At 38.3% G+C, this 23,933-nt stretch overlaps 1 protein-coding gene across 3 annotated transcripts in view; it reads left to right on the top strand.

Annotated features, from left to right (window-relative positions):
• The first annotated feature begins 299 nt into the window (after nt 1-299).
• The window catches only part of BZW2 (basic leucine zipper and W2 domains 2), a 59,542-nt gene continuing 35,908 nt past the window's right edge, over nt 300-23,933 (top strand). Inside the window, exons 1-2 of one of the 3 annotated variants that reach the window (XM_046670097.1) lie at nt 300-451; nt 21,598-21,662. In XM_046670097.1, the coding sequence (XP_046526053.1) occupies nt 21,605-21,662 (58 nt within the window). In that variant the 5' untranslated portion in view covers nt 300-451; nt 21,598-21,604. Of the gene's footprint in view, nt 468-18,900; nt 18,920-21,597; nt 21,663-23,933 lie in introns of those variants that run through there. The other 2 variants (XM_046670098.1, XM_046670096.1) reach the window with 2 other exon arrangements.

Below are 23,933 nucleotides of genomic sequence, written 5' to 3' on the forward strand. Positions count from 1 at the left end.
GGAGCTGCAGGAGGCCGCAGGGAGAGACTCCCATTGGAGCAGCCTGGGAAGGAAAAACCAAGCGGAGAAAACCAGAGGGAGGGATTAAATTCCTCTTACACGCTCCGCCAACCCCATCCTGTCCAGTTCAGGTAGTTAGGGACACACAGTATTTAAAATTCTCTACTAGAAGTTGTGTTTCCGGTTATTGCTGCTTAGGGCGTACAGAGGTCCCCCGCTCTCGCTACACCTCCCCCATTTCCCCAGGAGTGGCGCGGCCCGCTCCGGGGGGAGGCCCGGGAGGCAGGGGCGGTGCGGGAGGCGGGGCTGCGCCGGGCTCCGTGTGTCGATGTCAATGTGTCTGTCCTTCACTCCTCCATTGTCTGCCGCCGCCACCGCCGCCGCTGCCACTGCCGCTGCCGGAATCGCCGCAGCCCCCAGCCTCGCGCGTCGCCGCTACCCCTTCGGACAGGTGAGAGGCAACCCAGGTAGGGCCGAGGGAGCCGCGAGGGCTGCGGGAGCCGCGTCCGCCACCCCGCCGGGGGCTTCACCCGGACCGGAGCTGGCCGGGTGAAAGCATGTGCCTGCCTGCTGGGGCGGCTTCCTGTCTCTCGGTGGGGAAGCTTCCCCTCCACCCCTTACCGTCACATATACCGCGTAGCAGTGCCCCGGAGTGAAGACCCGCCACTTGCCACATTTGGCCGCCCCTGGAGACCCTGGGACTGCGAGCGGGCGGGGGTCCGCCACGCGGTGGGAAGTGGCGGGTGCACTTCGTCTCGTGCGTGGCACTGCCAGATGCAGCTGCCGAGAGATGGGGCTCTGGGCTGGGGGTGGGTTGGGGAGGAGAGCTCCCCATTACGAGCGAGGTGAACGCACGATGCAAATAGTCTCGGGAGAAGGTAGTTTTCTTTTGGCAAAGCCTCAAAACACCTCCCCCCGCCTCTACTTGTCATCTCCTTTAGCTTCTGTGGAAGCTGTAGTAGAAAACCGGATCTGATCGCCCTGTGGTGCCTGTTAAGGATATTTGGAAGCAGTTTACACTTGCAATGATACTTCGTTTATGAGAGACGGCTTGGGGGAGGAAGGGCCTCTTCGTCGCTCTGCTAGAGTTCCCAGTCTCTTTGTAACTCAGATCTTGAGATTTATGGAAATAGGGAGGGGAGGGGAAGGGGGCGGAGATTAAATTGGTGTTGCTGTCTATATATAGCCTTAGATTAGCCTCTTAATCCAACCTCCATTCAACTGCAATATGTAGCCTCGAGCTTAGACCACAGGTAGCTGGCGGGTAAATACAAGTGTGTACCCTCCTGTGGCTCACTAACAAGATTGCTTGCTAATATGAAGTCAGTCATTTCTCCAGGCCGCGCAAACCGTAACATATTTACAGTATCAATGAAAGCTTTAGAAATTAGTGTTTATGTTTTACTGTTGTTTCTCTACAGACCAGTACTGATGTTTCTCCCAAGACCCGTCTGCTTCAAAGAGAAATATTTGAATAATTATCTGGATGTTTTTTGTTAAGCATCCCCTCCTACCACTCTTTCTCCCTAGAGTGCCATATATGAAGTGAAATGCATTTTCCTCTGACCTTATGCCTTCATTTTTTTGAAGTGTTCACTAACACTTGTGAATTCTGGAAGATGTTGATGTTTATTTCCTGTCTTTAACAAAAATCTTTCCTAAACCCCAGCTGTTTTCTTTTCTAAGGCTTCATCTTTAGAGGCTGGAACAGATCTGAGCCAGAACATCTCACATGAAAATGGTTTGAAATTATTCATCTCAATGTATAACAAAGAAACTTTTGTTGAGTGATGCTTTAATAAGGATGTGGCTGTTCAAACAACAAGTAGTGAGGCTTTTGAGAGTGACCAATCTTTTCTAACACTTAGAATGCTGTTAATGCCACAGTTCCAGTTAATTTAAAAAACAGTATCATGCAGAAGAAACCCACAAACCTAAGAAAATGTTTGCTAGTAACCTCCCCTAACATGTGACTTCACATCTTACAGTGGGTGCATGGCCAGAATTGGGTACTTCGGTGCCAGTATTTCCATCTCTTGTGCCAAATTTGGGCCATGGTTACTTGAAGGTCACACCTGTTTGTCTCACTGGGGTTGTCAGTTCCTCGAGGATAGCAATTTGCTGTCTATTTTCTCGATGCTTTATGGCACCTGGTTGGTATTTAGTCCACTGTGAATACATGTCTTCAGTAAACTTAGAGTAAATGACATTTAAAGACAAAAGCTAACTTCTACCTAGAAATGCAGGTAAAGAATACGTTTCAATTTCTAGAAACAGACACATAATGGATAGTGTTCATCAAGGGGATTACCTTAATCATTTTGTACAGTGTAAATTTTTAATGTGAATAAGATTAGCTAATGAGCATACCTTAGACTAGATTAAGGAACTTTTCTTGTGCTAAAAATGCATTGACATCAAAGAAGTTTTCTTGTGCTTGGTAATAAAATAGCTACTACTATTGAGTATTTAGTCTGTGCCAGATGTTCTAACAGATGCTTTGTATAGGATTATTTTAATCACTGTTATAGTGACCCAGGAATTAGCCAATATTATCCCTATTTCTGCAAATAAGAGGACAGCACTAAAAGAAGTTAATTTGCCCGTGCCCTCACAGTTAGGAGGTGTCAGAGCCAGAATTGGAACCTAGATCTTTCTCCAAAACCCTTTCTCTTTTCACTATTCTTTGCTTATGTGGCTGGCAGTAAGGGGGAAATTATGTATTCTAACGAGCTGAGAGATAATATATTCACGTGGACCAGCATGCCAAAGTTACAAAAGCCTCTCTCCTGCTTCTTTGCCCAGTCCAATGCAATGGTATCTATTTCTCTCATGTCCTTCCCGAGATATTTGATGAGTTTATAGCTTATATGGATATTTCTACTTTTTTTTTTTTGTAGAAATGAGAGCATGCTAACACATTGTTCCACACTGTGTAATAGAATTGGTATGATGCTTTGGTTTCTCTTCCATTTCTTTCTTCACTTTTTGAAAAATAATGATTTCTGAAATATCTGAAATTCTTATATGTGTCCCCTCATCTCTTTTCTGCTTCTCCCACCCTAGAATTCTGCCAGTCTATTGCAATGGATTCCTAAGTGGCCTGCTTCTCTCTCCGCTCACCCCATGCAGCTAATTCAAGGAACCATCACTTCAATAAACATTGAGCACCCATCATCCCCCCAAAGACAAGACAGAGTCTGAAAGACAGAACTGAGTCCCTTAAAACATGTCAATGGCTTTCCACTGGCCACAGAATAGAGGGCCAAGTCTAGCTTGATAGGCTCCAACTTCTGGTCTCAGCCAGCATTTCCAGTCAGCCAGCCCCTCCCACACACTGCTGTAATGTCACCACACTGCTGGTTTCCTAACATACCAGTAATTTTCACCCCTTTGTTCCTGCTTTTCTTTTTCTGGAGTGACCTCCCTTCCCTCTTCACTGACTCTCTCTCCTCCGCAGATCTTATGAATCGCTCAACTTTCAAGATACTACTTATACATAACCTTTTCTCTCCAGCCTTCAGGATCACCTCTCCCACCCCATCCAGTGAGGAAAATACAGACATTAGTAAACACATTTGTTCCTGTCCCTCAGCAAATAGGATAAACAAAATCTTTACACAGGAGTTACTGGTGTAATTATTGGCATCCTCCGATTGTCTCCTATCTTCGTATGAGCCCTAGTCTTCCCACCCCCCAAATTGCTTCTTCCTCTGGATCTCCATGAAAATACCTAAAGCAGGCACCTTTTTCAGGACATTCTATTATAGTGTTTATTAATCTATTTGACCCCTTCTCCTTCCAAACTATAAATTAACTAGGACTAATTTACCCTTGTTTCTCAAGATGTAACCCAGTGCCTTGTGCCTACTGTGTGCTCAGTACATGCTGAGTTGAATTCAATTTGATCCCTAAGTTATTTTAGGGGGATTTATTTCCCTACTTGACTAATCCTTCCTGGCAGTGTGAGGTGATGTGCCACTAAGCACACACAGTCATAACCAAGGGCAGTAGGTCTTTAAGTGTTTTCAATCTCCAGCTGCTTGGCATTTGGATGAATGTTATGAACCAAGAAAAAAATTGTTCATATGTAAATGATACCAATTTTGCATACTGTTCTTGGATCCCCTCTCGTTAAAGCCCCTGACCTCCAGCTCTCTGCTTTCAGAGGGTGCTGTTTCCTTTCCATTGCAAGGGAACGGCTCATTTTTGAATATTATATCTTTCAGGGTAATCTTTTCCTTGACATTTGACTTTCTTTTCTTAGACTTAGGTACATTTCTTGAGTGGGTGGATATTTGATGATAATGAGGAATTTTGTTTTCTTTTACGTTTGAAAATAATATTGTAGTTATATTTTTAAAAGATCCCTAATCTTTCGGAGATATGTACTGAATTATTTAAGGAGGGAACGATAGGACATTGGAGGTTTGCTTCAATGTAATTTGTTGACAGTGGGGACACGGACTGAGTAAGAGTATAAATGAGACAAAGCTGACTACGTTGTTAACGACTGAAGCTGGGCAATGAGTACATAGACTTCCTTATACTGCTCTCTCTACTTTTAGATACATTTGAAATTTTCCATAATGAAGTTTTAAAAAGGAAAATTTGGAAGTATTACAGCCTCTAAGAAATTGTTGTTATGGTTTTTTAACAAAACATAAAGTAATAAATACAAATGCTGTTTCTCTGTACTTGGAGTTTAGCTTATGCAGTTATGCATTTAAATGTTAAAACACTTACACCTAAATCTGCAAAAGACTCTCTTGTGAAGAATGCATTTCCATAAACTGTTCACATCACATGTTAACTTCTCCACAAAACTAAAAGGTAGGTGGTATTACTCAGTGCTTATGTCACAGGCTTATGAATATCTCTGACAGCTAATCTTCATCCTTTTTGGAAACTGACAAAGTAATTTGCAGACAAGTCTGAACAGGGGGTGCAAATATATTTAGTTTAACTGAGAAAATCAAGATGTGAATGAAGCGGAGATACTGATTTTCTTCTGTCTCATAAACCAAGTCAGAAGGCATTTCCAAAAAAGGAGTAGCAAAACTGTTGTGAACAATATCAGTGTTGTTAGGATAAGTATATTAATATAGGAAAATCTGGACCAGCCTCGGGACTAGGTGTGCCTGCAAGGTTCTTACTGAGGGTTTGCCTAAATGCTAATTTGACACCTGCTCTCTGGATTCTTGCAACTCTATAACTTGTGTTTATTTTTAAATTCAAATAATGATAATTTTCTTTTCTATTTAATTTTTTATTGAGGTCATATTGTTTTGTAACATTATGTAAATTTCAGGTATACGTCATTATATTTCAACTTCTGTGTAGACTACATCGTGTTCACCACCAGAAGTCTAGTTCCGTCCATCACCGTACACGTGTGCCCTTTTATCCTTTCGCCCTCCCTCTTCCCTTCCCTTCTAGTAATCAATCACCAATCTGTTCTCTGTGTCTATGTGTTTGTTTCTTGTATAACTTGTGTTTCTTGGTATTTAAAGTTCTTCTCTGATTATGTTTTGGACTTAGTAAATGTTATTGTTTTCAAAGGCCAACATGGAATTTTTTTGTATCATTTGTAACGTGTCTTCCCAGAATTTGTTTGAGTGGTTTTTAGAGAAGATTTAATTAAACTTTAAAGCCAAGTCTTCGCAATGTCTAAGGACAGGGTAGCCAGTCCAGTATCTCTGCCAGGTAATGCTGAAGCACACGTTAGGATATATCCAGCTTCAACTCGTATTTACGTTAGCTATGTCACTGTGGAATTTAAAGCTCTAGGCTGATGCATCTTATCTCTTAGGATAATAACACTTTTGCAGTAATTAAAGATAGAAAACTATTTCTGCATCAGGAGGAAAAAGGTAGCATTCACCTTATTGATAAATACATTTAAGCTAGAAAATTGGTGTTTTGATCTCTTGTCATTTGATTATCTATTGTGGGATTGTGTTAGACCCAGCAGACAAAGCAGCTTTTCATACTACATTCATCAGCCTCTGAGTAAAATCTCTTGCTGGCCTGTTGATTGTGGAGTGAAGCAGTCCCATTGAGTAGGCTCTTCTGACCTGGTAGGAAAAGATGGTGGGTGGTCCCTGGGAGGCAGCTAAGCTCAGCCGCAGCCACAGCCCTGGAAGTTGGAGTGGCAAAACCAGGGCTTCAGCTTCTGTGACAAGATGTGTTTTCCAAGGCAATCTCTCTTGCTTTCAGTTTCTTCATATATAAAACAGATAGTAACCAAACCTACTGTGACTTTGAGGACACTTTGTCAACTATAAAATGGTGTATAAAAACCAATTGCTATTTTAGGGCTGATTCTGTCTATTTTTACAGCTGGGAAATATATGAATAACACAATTACAGGCCTAGTTGATAAATCATTTCAAAGTAAGATTGTATAGACGTGAGTATTTGCCATAAACCTGTCTTTGTAGGTTTGGGAAGATAAAAATTATTTCTAAAGACAGACTCTTTCATCAAAGATATAATTCTAGTAATTATATCTCAAAATTAACATTCCTTTCTATATTATTAAGAAAGAGCTTGGTGTGCATCTGTCATGTTCAATGAATCACAAAGGATGAGACATGATCTTTGTCCTCAAGAGGCTTATACCCTCCTCCAGGAGACAAGCCAGCCCCTGAAACAGTAGGGACTAAAGTAATCCTCCCAAGGCTCTGCCCTGCTTATGTCAGCCTGTAGGTTAGACACCTTTGAGAACTTCCCTTTGCATGTTGGAGTGGCTGTCTGCCTCCTGCCGATCTTTCAGCTCTAATTCGAACATTGTTGTTACTCCTCTCCCCACCCACTCCGCTTCCTGCTCCTGGAATGCCCTTCCCCACCCATTTCTGCATATCAAATTTTACTCCAGTCCTCCACTCAGATGACCGCTGCTCCACACAGCCTTCTTCAGTCCCCAGCCAGGGCGGGACAGACACAAGTGTGGATTCCACAAAGGATAGAGCTCAGTGGGGCTGCTGATTCCCGGAGAAAGTGAGATTTTGAACAGAGTCTGGAAGAATTGGTGACTTTGGGCAAGAGAGCTGGAAAATGAGAGGATTCCAGGGAAACAATGTCCGTGAAGACAACTCTATAAAATATCGGAACATTATAAATATTTGTAAAGTAAATATTGGCTGTAATTTTATGGCCGATCACACTGGAACTAAAAGTGATTTCATTTAAAGGCATGCTTTCCTCAATATGCCAACTTTTTAAAATCGTAAAGGTGGTATATTATATTTTAAAGCACACTTGATGGTATGTTCTTGCTCTCAAGTAATTTATAAAATGTGACATCACATGTTTAATACTAAATTGAAAATTATAAACTAGTCTCTTTAGAATTGGTGGTAGCAGGAAACTTGATAATGGACATAAAAAAAAACAATGGAAGAGAAAAACCATATACTTATTAGAATATTTTGCCCTTGGGTGCAAAATGATGTGAAATTATCCAAAATAGCTAGAATGTAAATAGCCAAACGGCTAGAAGATAAAATAAGGAGAAAATTCTTTGTGAAATTTATTTTGCAAATAAACATGTCTGAATATCTGATCCATGGAAGCTGTTTTTATCTATACCTTAAAGGAATTTTAGGACTTCTTATTCTCTCAATTTGACTTTTTTCCAATTGGACCATTCAGATTTTTTTTTTTCTACTTTTATTGATGAATAGAATAAAGACATTGCCGAAACGGTTAAGCTTGAGATACAACTCAGGTATTTAATAATCAGGTTAATGTGGATCTTTTAATGTAGGATTGTGGTTGTCATTAGGAGTTTCCACAGCATTTTTCCTTTGTGTCCATTAGGGGAAAAAGCACTTGATGATTTAGAATAATTTCTAACTTTTGTTAATATAAAATCTACCAACATTAGCAGAGTACACTCAAAAATACATGCTTAGCTCACTCTCGTATCTATGTTGAGGCCGTGGATCTCTTTGGCAAGTATCTTTGGGGCAGTTAAATGCCAAGTGGAAAGATTTGACCTGTTCTAAACTTGGCATGTGTTGAGTGAAGAGTGCCAAAAAATGTTTTGATGGTCACATTTGTAAACTATCTACTTTGAAAATAAAGATTTAGGTAACTCATTGAATGAACCATTCTTTTGGCAAATACCAAAGACGCAATGCTTTCACTATTCCTTCATGATTTTTAACATCAGATGTATCCTTTGTTTTTCGTTTTTCTGTTTGTTTGTTTGTTTTTTAGTTTACATGAAAAAAGAAAGAAAATAGTATAATGATAACATAAGAAAGAATAATGCCCTACATTAATATTAAAGATAATGTACTCCTTTGGCTATCTTTAATTCTCTTAATTATGGAAGTAATATTTTAGTAGGAAAACAATAATAACTTAAATCTGTGAAAGATAGAGAATTATGTTTTCTCTTTTCATATTTCAACTTATTTTTATGTTAGATGAAGACTTTTAAAAAATAATTGTTAGAGGTACTGTTATTTTTGAGGATGTGAATAAATCTCAAGAAAACCACTGCTCAGAGGTGAGTAGCAATAAAGGACACTACCTCTTAGCACTATAGAGGAGACATCATAAGCCACTGTGGGATGTGCAGTTTTGTGATGTTCTGCTGTCATCCTCTTCTTTTTGTAGATTCACACAAAAGACTTTAATGCTTTTCAAACTAGCCTCGACGGCTTCCTGGATCTGTGATCATTTCTAAGAAAAAAGAAGAACATGACATATGTTTTTCTTGTATACAGGGTAATAGAATGGGGCTATTGTAAACAGGAAGGAGAACCCCAAGTTGGTGGTACAGAGGAAACTGCTGGCTAGAGGAAAGGGATGTAGCATTGGTATTTAGGAGTGTGAAGATTGTGTTTTTGTTAGAATTGAGCCTCTGCAGGAAATAATTTGATAACTGGTTCCTGTAGTACTAGAAACCATGGTGCCATAAATTTCCTACTATTTACATGTCCCTAAGAGGCAGAATTTTTGTTAAATCCTCTCACTGAAGATAAATGTTTTTTTCCTTAATAGAATCCATGGAGAACTATTTGACATTTTGGAGGTAACATATGCTAATTCAATTTATCCAAGTGCTGAACTAGACACTAAAATTAATATTTATGCTTTACTCCATCTAATTCTAAACCATAAAATCTATGAGGCAAATAATGAAAAAACCTCCTTCAAGCGTCGTATAAATAATTACCCAAGACACTGCAACATCTTCAGCTGGCTGTTTGGGAAGTGCACTAAATGGAGACTGAGTTGATCAGATTCCAGCCTGACTGTTCCGTGCGTCTAAGCTCCTGGCGGGCAGGGAGTTTTCTACTTTGATCTCTGCTGTATCACCAATGCTAGAATGGAGTGCATGACCTCAGGCGGTGGTGTGACATCCGTGAGCCTTATTGGGCTGTGAGATCAGGGTCTGGGTTTAGGTCCATGGTTTGCAAAGTGTTCCATGTCTCATGGGTATCAGTTATAAGTTAAAAAGTCAAAAACACATTTAATTATTAAAACATTAATAAACACAACTGTAACTCAAATGCAGTATGTGATGTCCTTTAACATACTGGAGACCATTAATTCTTGTTAACTCACTGCTAGGTTTTTTGTGCTGTACTTGGGTCACACCTTCCCCTTCTAGAAAGTGAGCACCATGCAACTTGTCCGATTGGTCCCGGCTGCATCTCTGTTGACCGGTACCAGACATGTTTGGTGAATGAATACAAATGAGTGATTTTCTATATGTTTGTACATTTTAGAAAAGTATACGTACTTGAGAGCGTTTGTAGCTCTGCACTAGTCTTTTTTTTCCTCCTTTAATTTGAGGTTGTGTGGTCCACTCCTATAGAATTGTGTCAGGGAGTACAGTCCCATATCATCAGTGTGCTGTGTCGCAGTAAGTCCTAGGCGAGGCTTTGGCATTTCTCTCCAGTTCCTGCTCTCCTCATTGTGAAATAGTGTGTATGGTAACTAACTTTTTGGGGGTGCAGCTCTTCAAATCTTCTGTTAGACAGGCTTGGGCAGGTCCCCTCTTGGGAGGATGGGGGCAGGAGTGGCTGGCTTGGTTGAGTGAGGAAGTGTTGGGGGACTCCTGCCCACCACCACCTCTGAGCCTCCTGAAGGTCCACTACCGTGTTTTTTAGGCAGTGGCTCCAAAGCAAGATTCTCCCACTGGTTACCAGTCTAGGGTGTTATTTTTTTCCAGAAGATTCTATTTTCCTCTCTACTTGATTAAAATGCTGAGAAGAGAGGACACTTTAGTCCCCCTTGTCATGATAACTTCTAACTTCCCATTTGAACTAATAGTCATAAACACTCCCTTCAGTTTTATGTCTGACACAGAGTCAATCTCAATAAACTGACTTGCTCTCTGGTTACTACTTCCTGCTGATTTTTTAAGACGAATTTTTTAGAGCAGATTTAGGTTTACAGCAAAATTAAGAGGAAGGTACAGAGATTTCCCATAAACCACCGCACGTGCATGGCCTCTCCCATGATCATCATCCCCCACTAGAATGGTACATCTGTTAAAATTGATAAATTTATGGATTGTTTGACAGCAGATGGTCTAGTACCTATTTGGTGCCCAACATAAATGTTCAATTCATTTTCTGTATGTGCACGTGCACACACACACACACATGTGTATGTGTATTTATTGTCATATATCCATAGACATTGTCTGAAAGGATACGTAAGACAATGTGAAGGATTAAACTTGCTATTTCCATGGAATGGGACACCACTCCGTGACATGAGATCAGGAGTGAGAGGTTGGAAAGTGGACTTTATTTTTCACTTCATACCCTTTATGTTAGTATTTTGCCATCAGTGTATTTGCACTTTATAGTTTAAAAGAGCCAAATAAAATAAAATAATATACAGAGACCATCGTGTTTCCTCTCAGCTTCAAACTAAAATATGATTAATAAATTTCAAAGGTCATTTCCCTCTCCAAGAAAGGCTTCTGATTTTCCTAAAGTGATGCATTAGAACACATGACTTTTAAAATAAAGATGCTAGAGGCTGTCACTGAATCAAGTCACATAACTGCAAGTTCTAATGCAAGAAATTTTCTTTTTACATTATAGTTTGTCACAGTATTAGAAAAGTTGATAGAATTGGATTTAAACATTTTTTCTGTGTGTATGCACCAAAAAAACAGAATGGAGGATTATACAGTGTGTTAAAATGTATACAGTGGCCATTACTGAAAGTTAGAATTATAGATACTTTTTATCCATCTTTTTCCCAATTTCTTCCTAAACTTTCAGCAATTTACATGATGAGTTGATTTTGTAAACAGTGATTTTTAAGGAATTATTTTCTCTACAGCAAGTATTAATTTTTTCACATTTTTATGAAATAATCAAGTGGTATGCATAATAATATATAAAATGTATGAGATATATTAATGAGATAAGCCAACAGCATGGATAACGTTAAACAATATCTTGGTAGATAATGGACCTTCCAAATCATCACCTTGTGAGATCGCTGTTGATAATTCAGTTGATCAATAAATGTTTTAAAGTGCTTTTTGAAAATTGCATTCATTGCCTTTGAACAATATATAAAAGAATAGGTTCATAAAAATATTAATGAAAAGGAGTTTTAATTAATGACAGCATTATTAGTTTAATTCATAGTTGTGTATTTAAGGAAGAAATTAATTTGATGGGTAATTTCTGGAATATATGGTTTTTAATCAATTAAGTTACTATATAGTATTCTGTACTTGTGTGTTTTGCTTTGATAAATATTTTTTAAATATACAGGAAAAATAATGAACTAGTTTATTTAAAAATTTTAAAAACCTTTTCTGTTCAGGAATCATAACTTTGCCTTTAGGTATTGGTTTTGAATTAGTGAAGAGGTTAGAACTTCTTATCTTTAAAAATCTCACATCTTATTTTACGTGCATGTACTTTTTTTTCACTGTTGACTTTGTCCTTTCCATGATGATGATCTTTAATAATAGTTTCGTTTTAAGTACTGAATCTTTCCTCCATCAAGACTATAATGCAGAACAGTAGTCCATGGCAGGAATAACACACATAGTGCAGGGCGTGGTTAAGCAGGTCATAGCTGGCTTACGCCAAGGATTTTGGGTAGTCTATGTATGCAGCAGGATAAAGCACCTTCTCTCTCTGTGGCAAGCTTGATTTCTAAGCAGTCCCAGAAAATACAAAATCTGTGTTGTTCAGGGTTCTAGGCTTTTTCAGCTCCCTAAATTGTTCTCCTTGCCCAATTTCATTCCCCAAAATATGTATGACCTCCAGTGTTTGCCTTCACCCCATGGTTCTATATCTATACAAACATGTTCACCTTTTTTTTGAAGATTCTATTTTTCCTTTTTCTTCCCAAAGCCCTCCAGTACATAGTTGCATATTTTTAGTTGTGAGTCCTTCTAGTTGTGGCATGTGGGACGCTGCCTCCACATGGCTCAATGAGCGGTGCCGTGTCCACGCCCAGTATCCTGAACTGGCGAAACCCTGGGCTGGTGAAGTGATGCACCCAAGCTTAACCACTCAGCCATGGGCCTGGCCCCTTTTTTTTTTTTTAAAGAACATGTTCACTTTTATTTCTGAACCATTTGAGAGTAGGCTGCATACGCTTTGCCCCTTCTTACTTCAGTGTGTATTTCCTAGGAATAAGACACTTTTTTTACAGAACCACTGTGCAATAATAAAATTCAGTGAATTAACATAGATACCGTACTTACATCACTGTAGTCTATACTCCCATTTCATCAATTGTCCCAATAATGTCATATATGTGTGTGTGTACTTTTTTTTTCCCCAGTACAGTGTTCACTTCAAGATTGCATACTGCATTTAGTGATGTCCTTTTGGTTCTGTAATCTGCAACAGTTCTTTGATCTTTTGGGTTTTTTTTTTTTTTAAAGACATTGTCAGTTTTGAAGAATACAGGCCAGTTTTGGAGAATGTCCCTAGATATGCATTTGTTTCCTCATGATTAGATTCAGGTCGTGCTTTTTAAACAATATCCTGTCCTAAGTGTAAAACATCTAGAGACAGGTGGTGCCTTGGTTAAGGTGTTACCTTGTTTCTCACTTTGCAGTTACTGTTTTCTTTTTTGTAATTTATATGAAGATGTTTTGAGGCTGTGTAAGTATCCTGTTGATCATCAAACACCCCTACACGCACACACACGGCAGGGTACGATTAGCATACATTGATGATTCTTGCATGAATCAATTTTTAATACGATGATTGCAAAATGGTGATTTTCTGGCTCCACGTTTCCTTCTCTATTTATTAGTTGGCATTCTACTGAAAGAAAAGCTTTCCCTTCTGCCCAGTTACTTCCCTTTCCCTTGTGCACTGTTTGCTTTCTCTGAAATGAATGTTGAGTATGGATCTGTGAATTCTTATTTTATTCAGTTGAGTTATTATCCAGTGCTGTCCTTAATTGTTTTGGTGCTGAAATTGTCCCAGGTTATCAGGTTATGCCAGTGGAATTGTCCTCCAGGTGGTTCCTATGTCATTTGATCTATTTTTTTTTTTTTTTTAACAATTCCTTACTTTCTGACACAAGATGTTCCAGGATTATATTGAATCTTCTCTGCTGCAACCTTGGAATCAGCCATTTATCCAAGAAATCTTGGTTTCTTTTAGTAGGAAATAATATTTAGATCCTGTGGCATATTTCTCTATATGCACAAACAATAGATCTACTTGTGACTCTTGAAATTGGTTTACACTTCAGAAGAGGCTAAAGGTTTTCATTCAAACATACACTGTTTTCTGATTATAAAAGTTATGTATACTCATCATATAGAAAATATAGACAAGTAAAATAAGAGGAATAAAATACCCCTTAAACTCACTGCTCCAGTTGACCACTGTTTGTGCTAGTGTATTTTATGTAGCTAAGATCATGTCATGTATCTATATAGAATTTAGTGTTTTGCTCTTTCTACTTAGCATATCATTGTTTTCTCCAAGTCCTAAAAATTAAACAATTGTATTTTTCAGTTGTAGATTGCATTTTAAAGTTCCTCTTTTCCTTATTGTCTTTTTAGTCTCACTACTGCGATGTCTGAAAGCAGAAGTTTGTCTGCTGGCGCTCAGCCTCCTCTTTCCTGCCTCCCTCCTCACATCCCACCTTGTTCCCTCTCCTCTGCCCTCCCCGCTTATCAGAGGATGTGAAATTCTCAGTGTGGAAATACATCAATGAGTATCAAAGACTGTGGGAAGCATTTATTTTGTATACTAATTGTACTTTTGATTTTAGCTATGACAAGCTACTCAGTGATAAATTTGTTTTCTCTACAATTAACATGAATGTTTGGCAAACAGAAACAAGTCATTCAAGGAAATATCTGCATGGTTGCAGCTCTGGTATGTTTAGACTGGTGCACATGATTTTTAACTCTAGAGAACAAGGACTGTCTCTGCTTTTACTCACTGTTGTTTCCTCTTTAGTGCAGAGTTTTCCAACCTTGGCGCTATTGACATTTTGGCCCAGATAACCCTGTGTTCTGGGGGCTCTGCTGTGCATTGTAGATTGTTTAGCAGCATCGGTGGTCTCTATCTACTCGATTCCAGTAGCACTTCCCTCCCCCAGGCATGACAATGAACAGTGTCTCCAAACATTGCCAATGTCCCCTGGGGGACAAAATTACCCTGAAGTGAGACCACTGCTCCAGTACAATGCCTGACACACAATAAGCACCCCGAAATACTTGATAAATTAATACATTTATTTAAACCACAGATAGACATTTAATCACTGGACATTTTCTTGTTTTAGGCCACCGTTTCCTCTAAATTCTCAAAATTTACAATTTGAAATATGGTAGGTATGCAGTCGTTATCACAATCTTGTTGTCTTGCAGACAAAAATTCTAAGGGTCTTAACTTATCTAGAACAGAGGTTTTAGGGCATTTAGCTATTAAAATACCCTGAAACATTCTATTTGAGGGATGGGTTTTCTGAAATCCCAAGTGTGCTACAATGTGTGTAGTGTGTGTGTGTGTTTGTGTCTTTCAGAGTGTTGAGAGACGTAAGAATGACATCAGCAAGATTAGACCATCTGGAAAGTTGAATGAGCCTGGTCAGTTGGTGGGGGAAGGGAGGAATCTGGGAGAGATTCCATCTGGGGAAAGTGGCAGGGCAGAGAAGGGAAAGTGCATGCCCTAGGGGACTTCTCAGAGATTACATTAACCGGAGGGTATGAATTGATAAGTGAAAGTATTTTAGGAGTCAGTTTATACTTCTTGAAAGATTTTTAAAATAATTTCTTTGAGATGAAAAAAGTGATATTATGTAATTGTCTTAATTTATTTCTATGCAGAGGTTGTGCAGTGATACTTAAAATGTAATTTTTGGAATACTTCCATTTTTATTGAAAGGGAAGCAAAAAATCAGCATTCAGAAATAAGATAGGTGTATTAACAATTTTAAGATGTTAAATAGCTTTGGAAATGTTATAATGAACATTTTATGATGCCAATATATCTTCTTAAGGAAAATTTAGATGAACATAGTTAACTCTTAGTGCTCTTTTTCTCCACAGCACAATTCCATTGGGCTTTGATCTTTCTTTCCTTATAAGTTAGTTGCTTTGCACAATTTAAGTCTCCGTCATTAATGTCCTTAACTGGAAAACATAGTTGTAAATTTTTGAGGCAAGAACTATTAAGTTTCTTGCTTGTGTGTGTGCGTGCACGTGCATGCTGCGCTGAGGGAGTTTGCCCTGAAGCTCACTTCTGTTGCCAGTCTTCCTCTTTCTCGAGGAAGATTCGCCCTGAGCTAACATCCACCACCAATCCTCCTCTTTTTGTTGAGGAAGATTTGCCCTGAGCTAACATCCATGCCAATCTTCCTCTCTGTGGGTTGCTGCCACAGTATGGCCACTGACGAGTGGTGTAGGTCTGTGCCTGGGAACCAAACCCAAGCCGCTGAGAAGCAGAGTGCGCTGAACTCAAACACTAGGCCACAGGGCTGGCCCCAAGTTTCATGCATTTTAAGAAAGATATTTTTGTTCTTTTATACCATTAAGGATGAGAATGAAGGGATATGAATATACCAGTAATATTTTTGTATTAAGAAAGGAATATTTGATTTTATTTAGAAACATTTTTCTTTTATAGGTAGGTTATCTGTTAAATTTTTAATGTTTTTTTCAATTATTATAAATACTAAAACTTAACATAGAATTCACTAGGAACGGGGCCGGCCCCGTGGCCGAGTGGTTAAGTTCGAGGTTCGGATCCTGGGCCTGGACATGGCACCTCTCAGTAGTAGGTGGTATCCCACATGCCACAACTAGAAGGACCCACAACTAAAATATACAACTATGTACTGGGGGGATTTGGGGAGGGAAATAAAAAAGAATTCACTAGGAGCTGTAATGATGCCTTTTGTAGAGGCTGGGTGATTTTGATTAGAGAGAGGTGGTTTGTTACAAAATCATGATAAGGATATTAAACAAGTTAATGTTATTTTGGGCAACAAATTGTATAGAGTTATTATAGACATATGTTTAGTTTATTGCTTTAGAATGTTAATAATTTAAACTTTTAGAGAGTAATTTAATTATTTTTGCTGCTTTGGAGAGAATGATGCCACAATGTTATTAACCCAATGATTATTGGATATGACAACTTTCTGTAAAGTATTTTATGATGTTTGTTCTTGCAATTTTAGCTTTAATGGAAAGGAGAATAGTTTATAATTATGGGCAATTTTTAGTTTTTTCTTTTAATGGTAAATTATTTCACTCATTTGAAATATAGAATAAAAGGTGATTCTTGAAACTTGCTATGAAACAAAGTACTTTTTGAGAATGTTGCAGTGAAGTGGCTCAATTGTGTTATGAGTTTTGTGTGCTGGTGTTCTTGTATCTTTATGAAACACTTTATACTTTGAGGGTAATATTGTTGCCTATAATTATTATCTTAGATTCAAAAGTCTTTTTTTCCCTGCTATCTTAAGTAATATTGACCCCACACAGAAACTTTCACTTTGAAGTTTAGTTCTTTTTTTTCTTTCCTGCTGTAGCCACATGGTTTTGCAATTTGGGCCAAATTGTCCCTAGAACTATTTTATTCAAAAAACGTTAATTAAAAAGTTCCTATTCTTTGGCTGTATTTTCACCTTTTTATCAAATTTAAGTATGTTGGGCCATAATGAATGCTTTACAACTGGGTTGCCCAACATGATAGCCACTAGCCACATTGGCTATTTCTATTCTAATTTTAATTAATGAAGATTAAATAAAATTAAATATTTAGTTCCTCATTCACACTAGCCACATTTCAAGTGCTCAATGGCCACATGTGTCTAGTAGCTACCGTGTAAGACAGTGCAGATATAGAACATTTCCACCATCCCAGACAGTTGTATTGGATACACTGCTCTAGAATGGGGGTTGGCAAACTACGACCTGGGCACCCAGTCTGCTCTACCACTTGTTTTGTAAATAAAGTTTTATTGAAATACAGCCATGACCACTTGTTTACATATTGTCTGTGGCTGCTTTTAGGCCGTAACAGCAGAAATGAGTAGTTGAAACAGACCATGTGGCTCACAGAGCAAAAAATATTTTCTTTGTATCCCTTTATAGAAAAAGGTGGTGACCCTGCTTTAGAGTGTACATATTCATAAAGTTGATTGTTTGCATAGAAGATAAGTCTTTCTCTGGTAGATCAGATTCTTTCCAAAATGAAGAGAAAGAAGAATACCAGGCAAGACAACACACAGGGTGTCAATCTGCATAAGGTGGGCTGCACAACTGACAGAGTTAGTAAACTATTGCCATGAGGCCCTTCTGTGCTGCTGGCCCATTGTCACACTTGGGCCCAGAGTCTGGTTGGGAGTCAGGAATGGAATCTGCAGAGGACACAAGGACAGTTAGAAGATGAATAAGGTGGAGTGAAATCTATCTAATATGTTAGACCTAAAAATCTTTCAATTAAAATCTTTCAATTTAGGGGCTGGCCCCGGGGCCGAGTAGTTAAGCTCACGCACTCCGCTGGTTCGGATCCTGGGCGTGGACATGGCACCACTCGTCAGGTCATGCTGAGGGGGCGTCCCACATGCCACAACTAGAAGGACCCACAACTAAAATATACAACTATGTACTGAGGGGATTTGGGGAGAAAAAGCAGAAAAAAAAAGAAAATTGGCAACAGTTGTTAGCTCAGGTGCCAATCTTTAAAAAAAAAAAACTTTCAATTTAGTCTTAAATAGGAATTTATTCAAAAAATTCACTAATACAGTACCTGGTTTCTAATTTTTGATTGATTGGATCATTTTAGTATTTTTATAATCTTCTTTTATCTTGTGGAATGTCCAAGAAATTTAATCTCTTAGATGACGGGAAATATTTAAATCCGTTTTGTTTTACCATTTTACATACAATTTTTTAAAATACTGTTTTAAGCCATGGAACTTTTCCATTTTGGTGAGACATGAGCTTATTTTGTATGCGTTGACAAAATACTGTGGCATATAGTGTTTTGAATGGATGCCAAGTCATCCTGATGTGTAAGTTGTACCCCAGACGAATTTGTCTTTGAGGATTTTGTTAAACTCTGATTTTTAAAAAAAATTTATGTATTTTTAGTTAGTTAATTTCAAGTTGTAAATTGCAATGCAATCTAGTAAAAGCAAGCTTTGGACATTGGCCTGATAAAATTGTCTTTGTTCCTCTTTCTTTGTTGTTGCTGTCCCAGGTTGAAGCTAGCACAGTTTCTTATTCAAAGTGCCCTTGCTTCTCTTCGGCCAGGGCTTCCATGAGTGCCTTATAAAGGCTGACCCTCACTGGAGCAGATTATAATGTAGCACAGAGAGCTAAATATAGAGGGAAGCCAGGCCTGTGCTCCAAATAGTAACAGCTAAACGATAGAGACTTTAGTGAAGGGATTATCTTCATTTAGTCTTTCAGTACCAGTAGGTGAGTCTCTGTGTTTGTCTGTTTGTTTTAATTTTTGGTGTTGTGTACATCAAAATCTTCACGTACTTTTTTATGTTTACATGTTATTATGTTATTTTCCACATAGACCCTATTGAGGTTGTGTGAAAACTAAGCCCACGTAGTGAGGCTATGAAGAAACAAACTTTTGTGTTTAGAACTGAAGAAAGTGTCAATGGAGCTTTTTGAAATAGAGTAATTCGCTCATAGGTAGGCTGTGTTTGCTGGTAATTCTCCATTAGCAGAAAAATAGAAACAAAGTAGAGTTAATTAGGGACTTCCGTGTGTTTATATTCTGGACCCTAAAATAAAACTCTTAGAAAGGGCTCACACTTTTAAAATATTTTCTATTAATTCGAAAGTAAAAACGTCTTTGGCAAAGAGTAGCTGCTTCCTTGTATGCTCATCAACTAGCGAAGGTTCAGGCTACTTGGCCTCCATTTTTGTTTTTGTATCTTGGTACAAGACCCAACTCTTTAATAGGTATTTTTCCTTGCTAACACAAGAAAACATTTTTTGTGATATTTGTTGTGTTTGGGGAGGTGTGGAAATGATAAAGAGCACACACATATATTCATTACTTGTGCCGCTGTGAAATGTTTGCTGATCCGGAGTAGAATCTGTTGAAAATGCCAACAGGGAAATTTCTGAACGAAAGAGCTTCACAGTGACTATAAATAATGCATTAGAAGCTCTATTTCCAACATCTGTCAAATGAAATGAGATTTCATTGATTAAGTTTATTGCATTTGTAGCTATTTCAATATGTAGCGGCGGCCCCATACACACAGCAATCAATCACTTTCTCTGCCCTTGTTCCAGGTCTGTACTGCTGCTGTTCACCTCTCATTGTGTTGTACACGTTCCAATTTTATCTCTGCTGGGCTCTGTGCTCCTTCAGGGTGTGGAATCTGGCTTAGTCACGTTTGTGTCTCAAAGCGTGGTGTATTAAGTTCATTTTATTTTATAGGATTGATAAAAATTCTCTCCACTTAAACCATGAAAGAAGTTACTTTTTGTGTTCATTATTTTTTATTAGTTTCACTTTTTAAATTATGATGAAAATTTTCAATGATAAACAGATGCTTTCTATGTGAAGTTTCTTGCTATGATAGCAGTTTCTCTTCTTTCATGGAATGGGAAGAAAGTTTTGGTACATAAACTGAATAATAATTTTTTTATGTTCTTAAAGATTTTTTTTAATCTTTGCAATGTAATTAATTTAATTGAATACTGCAGATTTTCCTGATTGTTTAACAGTATAGCTAATGGAGAAAATCTAGTCATTTTCAAATCACAATTTTAAAAAACTTTGAAATGTAATTAAATAATTTGCTTGACATCTTACTTGTTTGGTCTTCATAGTTTAGGCAATCTAGACATGGTTTAAGATTATAATATTTATACCTGCAAGCTTATTCTCAATTTTTAAAAGATCTTGTAGAGCAGGTTTTTTGAAGATAATTTATTATATTTTTCAATTGTATATTAAATCCAGTAGAAGAATTTGAAATACCCAAATCCCCATCCTCTAAGGTAAACAAAGAAACGGAAAACCTACTAACAGTTTTTATATCTTTCTTAAATTTTCCTTCCATAGAAAAACAAATGTTATATATACCCTCTTTTTAACAAAAAAAATTATGCTTTGTGTTCTTTTGTTCACCTTGCTTTTTTGTTAACAGTATGCCTTGAGCATCTTTCTGTGTCAGTGCAACAGCTTTTTTGACAATTATGTATTAAATGCTTGCTCTTTACTGGGTGTTGTTTTAGGTGCTAAAGATACAGTATTGAGTAAAACTGCAAAGACCCTCCCCACACTGAAGTTACACTCTTAGGGGGAATAGACCATAGGCACGCAGGTAATAATAAAATGGCAGGTATGGCTAAGAGAAATAAAGCTAGGTAAGGAGAGAGTGAAGAGGGGCCCCGTTAGTCGGGATGGTCAGGGAAAGCCTCGCTGAAAAGGAGGCATTTGAGTGAGTGCAGAGAGTGAGCCACGCGAATGGCAGAGAAAGATCCTTGCCAGCAGAGAGGCGATCTTCTCTGGCACACTGAACGAAGAAAGGGCAGTGTGGCTGGAGCACAGTGAGTGATGGGAAGAGAGGTCAATGTAGGAAACATAATCGGAGAGGTAGCTAGGGCCAGAAATCTAGCAAATTTAGATCTAATTTTGTAAAGCTTCATAATGTGCCATTTGATGGCTTATTAGAACTTATTTAACCAGACTCATGTTTATGGGCATTTAACTTTCCATTTTTTTATGCGTCCAGCAATGCCGCAACTAAATCCTTTCACACACACACACGTATGTTTGCATAACTTGTGTGGGTATAACTGAGGAGTAAATTCATTGTAAAGGAATTGCTGGGCCACAGGTTATGTACATATAAATATTTATAGATATTCATCAAATGCTTTCCAAAAGTATGGAGTCTATCTCCTATGCCATAGTTTGCATCTGGTTGTTTTCCCTGTGTCTTTTGTCAACGCTAAGTATTATTCAACTTTAAAAGTTTTGCTGGTTCAATAGTTCAAACTATATCTCATTTTTAAAAATATATTCAGTACGGGTGAGGTTGAACATATGCTTATTAGCTAGACTTTTTTATATGAACTGCTTATTTGAAATACGTAATCTTTATTTTCTTTGTTTTCAGAAATTTTATGAATAAGCATCAGAAGCCAGTGCTAACAGGCCAGCGGTTCAAAACTCGGAAAAGGGGTAGGTTGTGTTGTGTGTGTGTGTGTGTGTGTGTATGGAGACGATGTGTGTGTTTAAAGTTCTAATCAAAATATAAGATTGGAGAAGAATTAGAATTTATCCCTGTTTCCACCTAACTTCACTAATTCTACTCTTGAGCTCCGGATGTAGAATCTGAAGTCCTCCATTCGAGCCTCAGAACTGCCAGTTACTTAGATGCCTGATTTTGGACGAGTCATTTAACTTGTCTGAACTTTGTGTTTTTATCTACAAAATGGGGGTGATTATCTCTGTTCAAGTTGCCTTACTCTCATGTGAGGCTATGCGATTGATAAGCTTTATCATTTTTGACATCAGCATTTGTATTTGGTTTTCCTTTCTTTGTTGTTTTTAAGAAAGTGTTCCTAGCAAAGATGGTAAAACTAAGAGGAGAGTAATTTAGAGAAAGAGATATTGAAGAGTTTTTACCTTTTCAGAATTTAGGAAGTCAAATTAAATTTACTGCCCTAAATTTCTTTAAAACCCAGGTTGTTTTCAACTGTCTTCTATGTGGGAAGAGTAGTGATGGCCCAGTTTGATAATGACTGGTAAAATTTCTGTTTGTGTGAGTGACTTCTTTTTACATTATCTTCATCTTATCCTCCTTGCTGTGTAAAGAATATTTTTTAAAAATTTATATTTAATCAGTTTTGCATATTATATAGTGATCCTCTTGGATTTAAGAATAGTTGAGCTGAAACTTGATAGGGAAACTTTTTTAAACAGGAAACATGAAATTATTCTGTTAACTAACACTGAGGAGAGTGATTGAAAAATATTTACGGAAGAATCATGTATAAAGATAAGTGATGACTGAATATCTGTCTGGAGGCCTCACTGCTGAGTATGAAGCATAACGCCGTGTAATGGTCATCGAGTGCTAACTCGTTGGATTGATGACCTATGCTCTTGGCATTTCCAGCACTGAGGCAGCGCCTGCACCTGATGATCTCTTGTAGGGCTTTGTCTGCATAAGTAGCAAGTCCACTCATGTAGGAAAAAAAGAAGTCTCAACAGGTCTTTTGGGTTAGAAGAGTTTGCAGGAGTCACTAGACAGCAGTAAGGCTGAGTTTAACTGTAAATGCTGCCTGCTGGAAAGCTTCACATTCCCACTAAACAATGAAAATTAAGAAGTTTAGAACTAACGAAAAATGGTAATTTTGTTCAGTATTTCTGTCTTGCGTTCTCCTCTTTCCTGTTTTTTTCATCCCTGGCTCGTTCCCATAAGCTCAGTACACATACAGCCTGCGCAACCTCACTCCATGTGGTGCTCATCTTGGTCTTACCAATTGTGTCCCCATTCCCTTTCCCCATTGAAATCTGGAAGCAGATATCAATACAGGATGCTACAACCGACAGGCATTCTTTGTCTCATTGTTTAAAGCGGGGGGGGGGGGGGGGGGGGGGGGGGGGGGGGATGACGTGGATGGTTTCAAAAGGACTTAATCAGTAAGGAATAATACAGTTCAGAAACATAATTACAGTTAAGGTATTGTTTGGCCAAGTAATGTGATAATATTTAATGCATATCTGCCTGTGAGGTGCAGAGAGCTTTGCCATCGCCTGCCTGCTGAGGGAATGTGTTAATCTCAGACCTGGATCTCGAGATCAAGCAGCTTTATGGGTGTGACGCTGATTCCCGGTAACTGAGCTCAAAAGCCAAGAGAAGGCCCAAGGATGTGTTGCACAACAGCTCATGATTCAACGGTTCAACTGGCCTTTACAGTCCGTCCTCAGTTTTGAACTGGAAAGATTTTCTCGAATTCTGAGAATTAGAGATTCTGATTCGGTTCTGATGCATTTGGTGTTCAAGATTGTGCCTGCGTCTTGCTGCTGCTGGAGCACTGAGAGAGCTGTCGAGAAATATATTCTATACTATTTGTCAGCTGATCTGGATTTATATAACATAGATCTCTAGGGGATTTAAGCAACACTTGAGCCATTTTGTGCCAAATTGCTGACTGGAAAAAAAAATGGAGTCAACCTCATTTTCTATTCTTCATAATAGTGAATTGCCTCCTGACGGTTTATTGTGCTTTGGCTTTTCTTTGCACTTACGGTGGGGCTGACTTGAGATGAATGGTCTGCGGTTTTGTAGAAAAAATCTACTGAGGATATTTCAAGGTCATTTTGGTAGGCTGTCTTCTGAAGATCTGTCTTCAGTTTGAAGCTGTTTCCTAACAAAGCTAATGTTCTTCCATGCCAAGTTAGTACAAAAGTGCATTTCTTATTGCGAACATTGAAATTAAACAT

The sequence above is a fragment of the Equus quagga genome, chromosome 8 (assembly GCF_021613505.1).
Source record: "Equus quagga isolate Etosha38 chromosome 8, UCLA_HA_Equagga_1.0, whole genome shotgun sequence".
In the NCBI taxonomy this organism is placed as follows: Eukaryota; Metazoa; Chordata; class Mammalia; order Perissodactyla; family Equidae; genus Equus; species Equus quagga.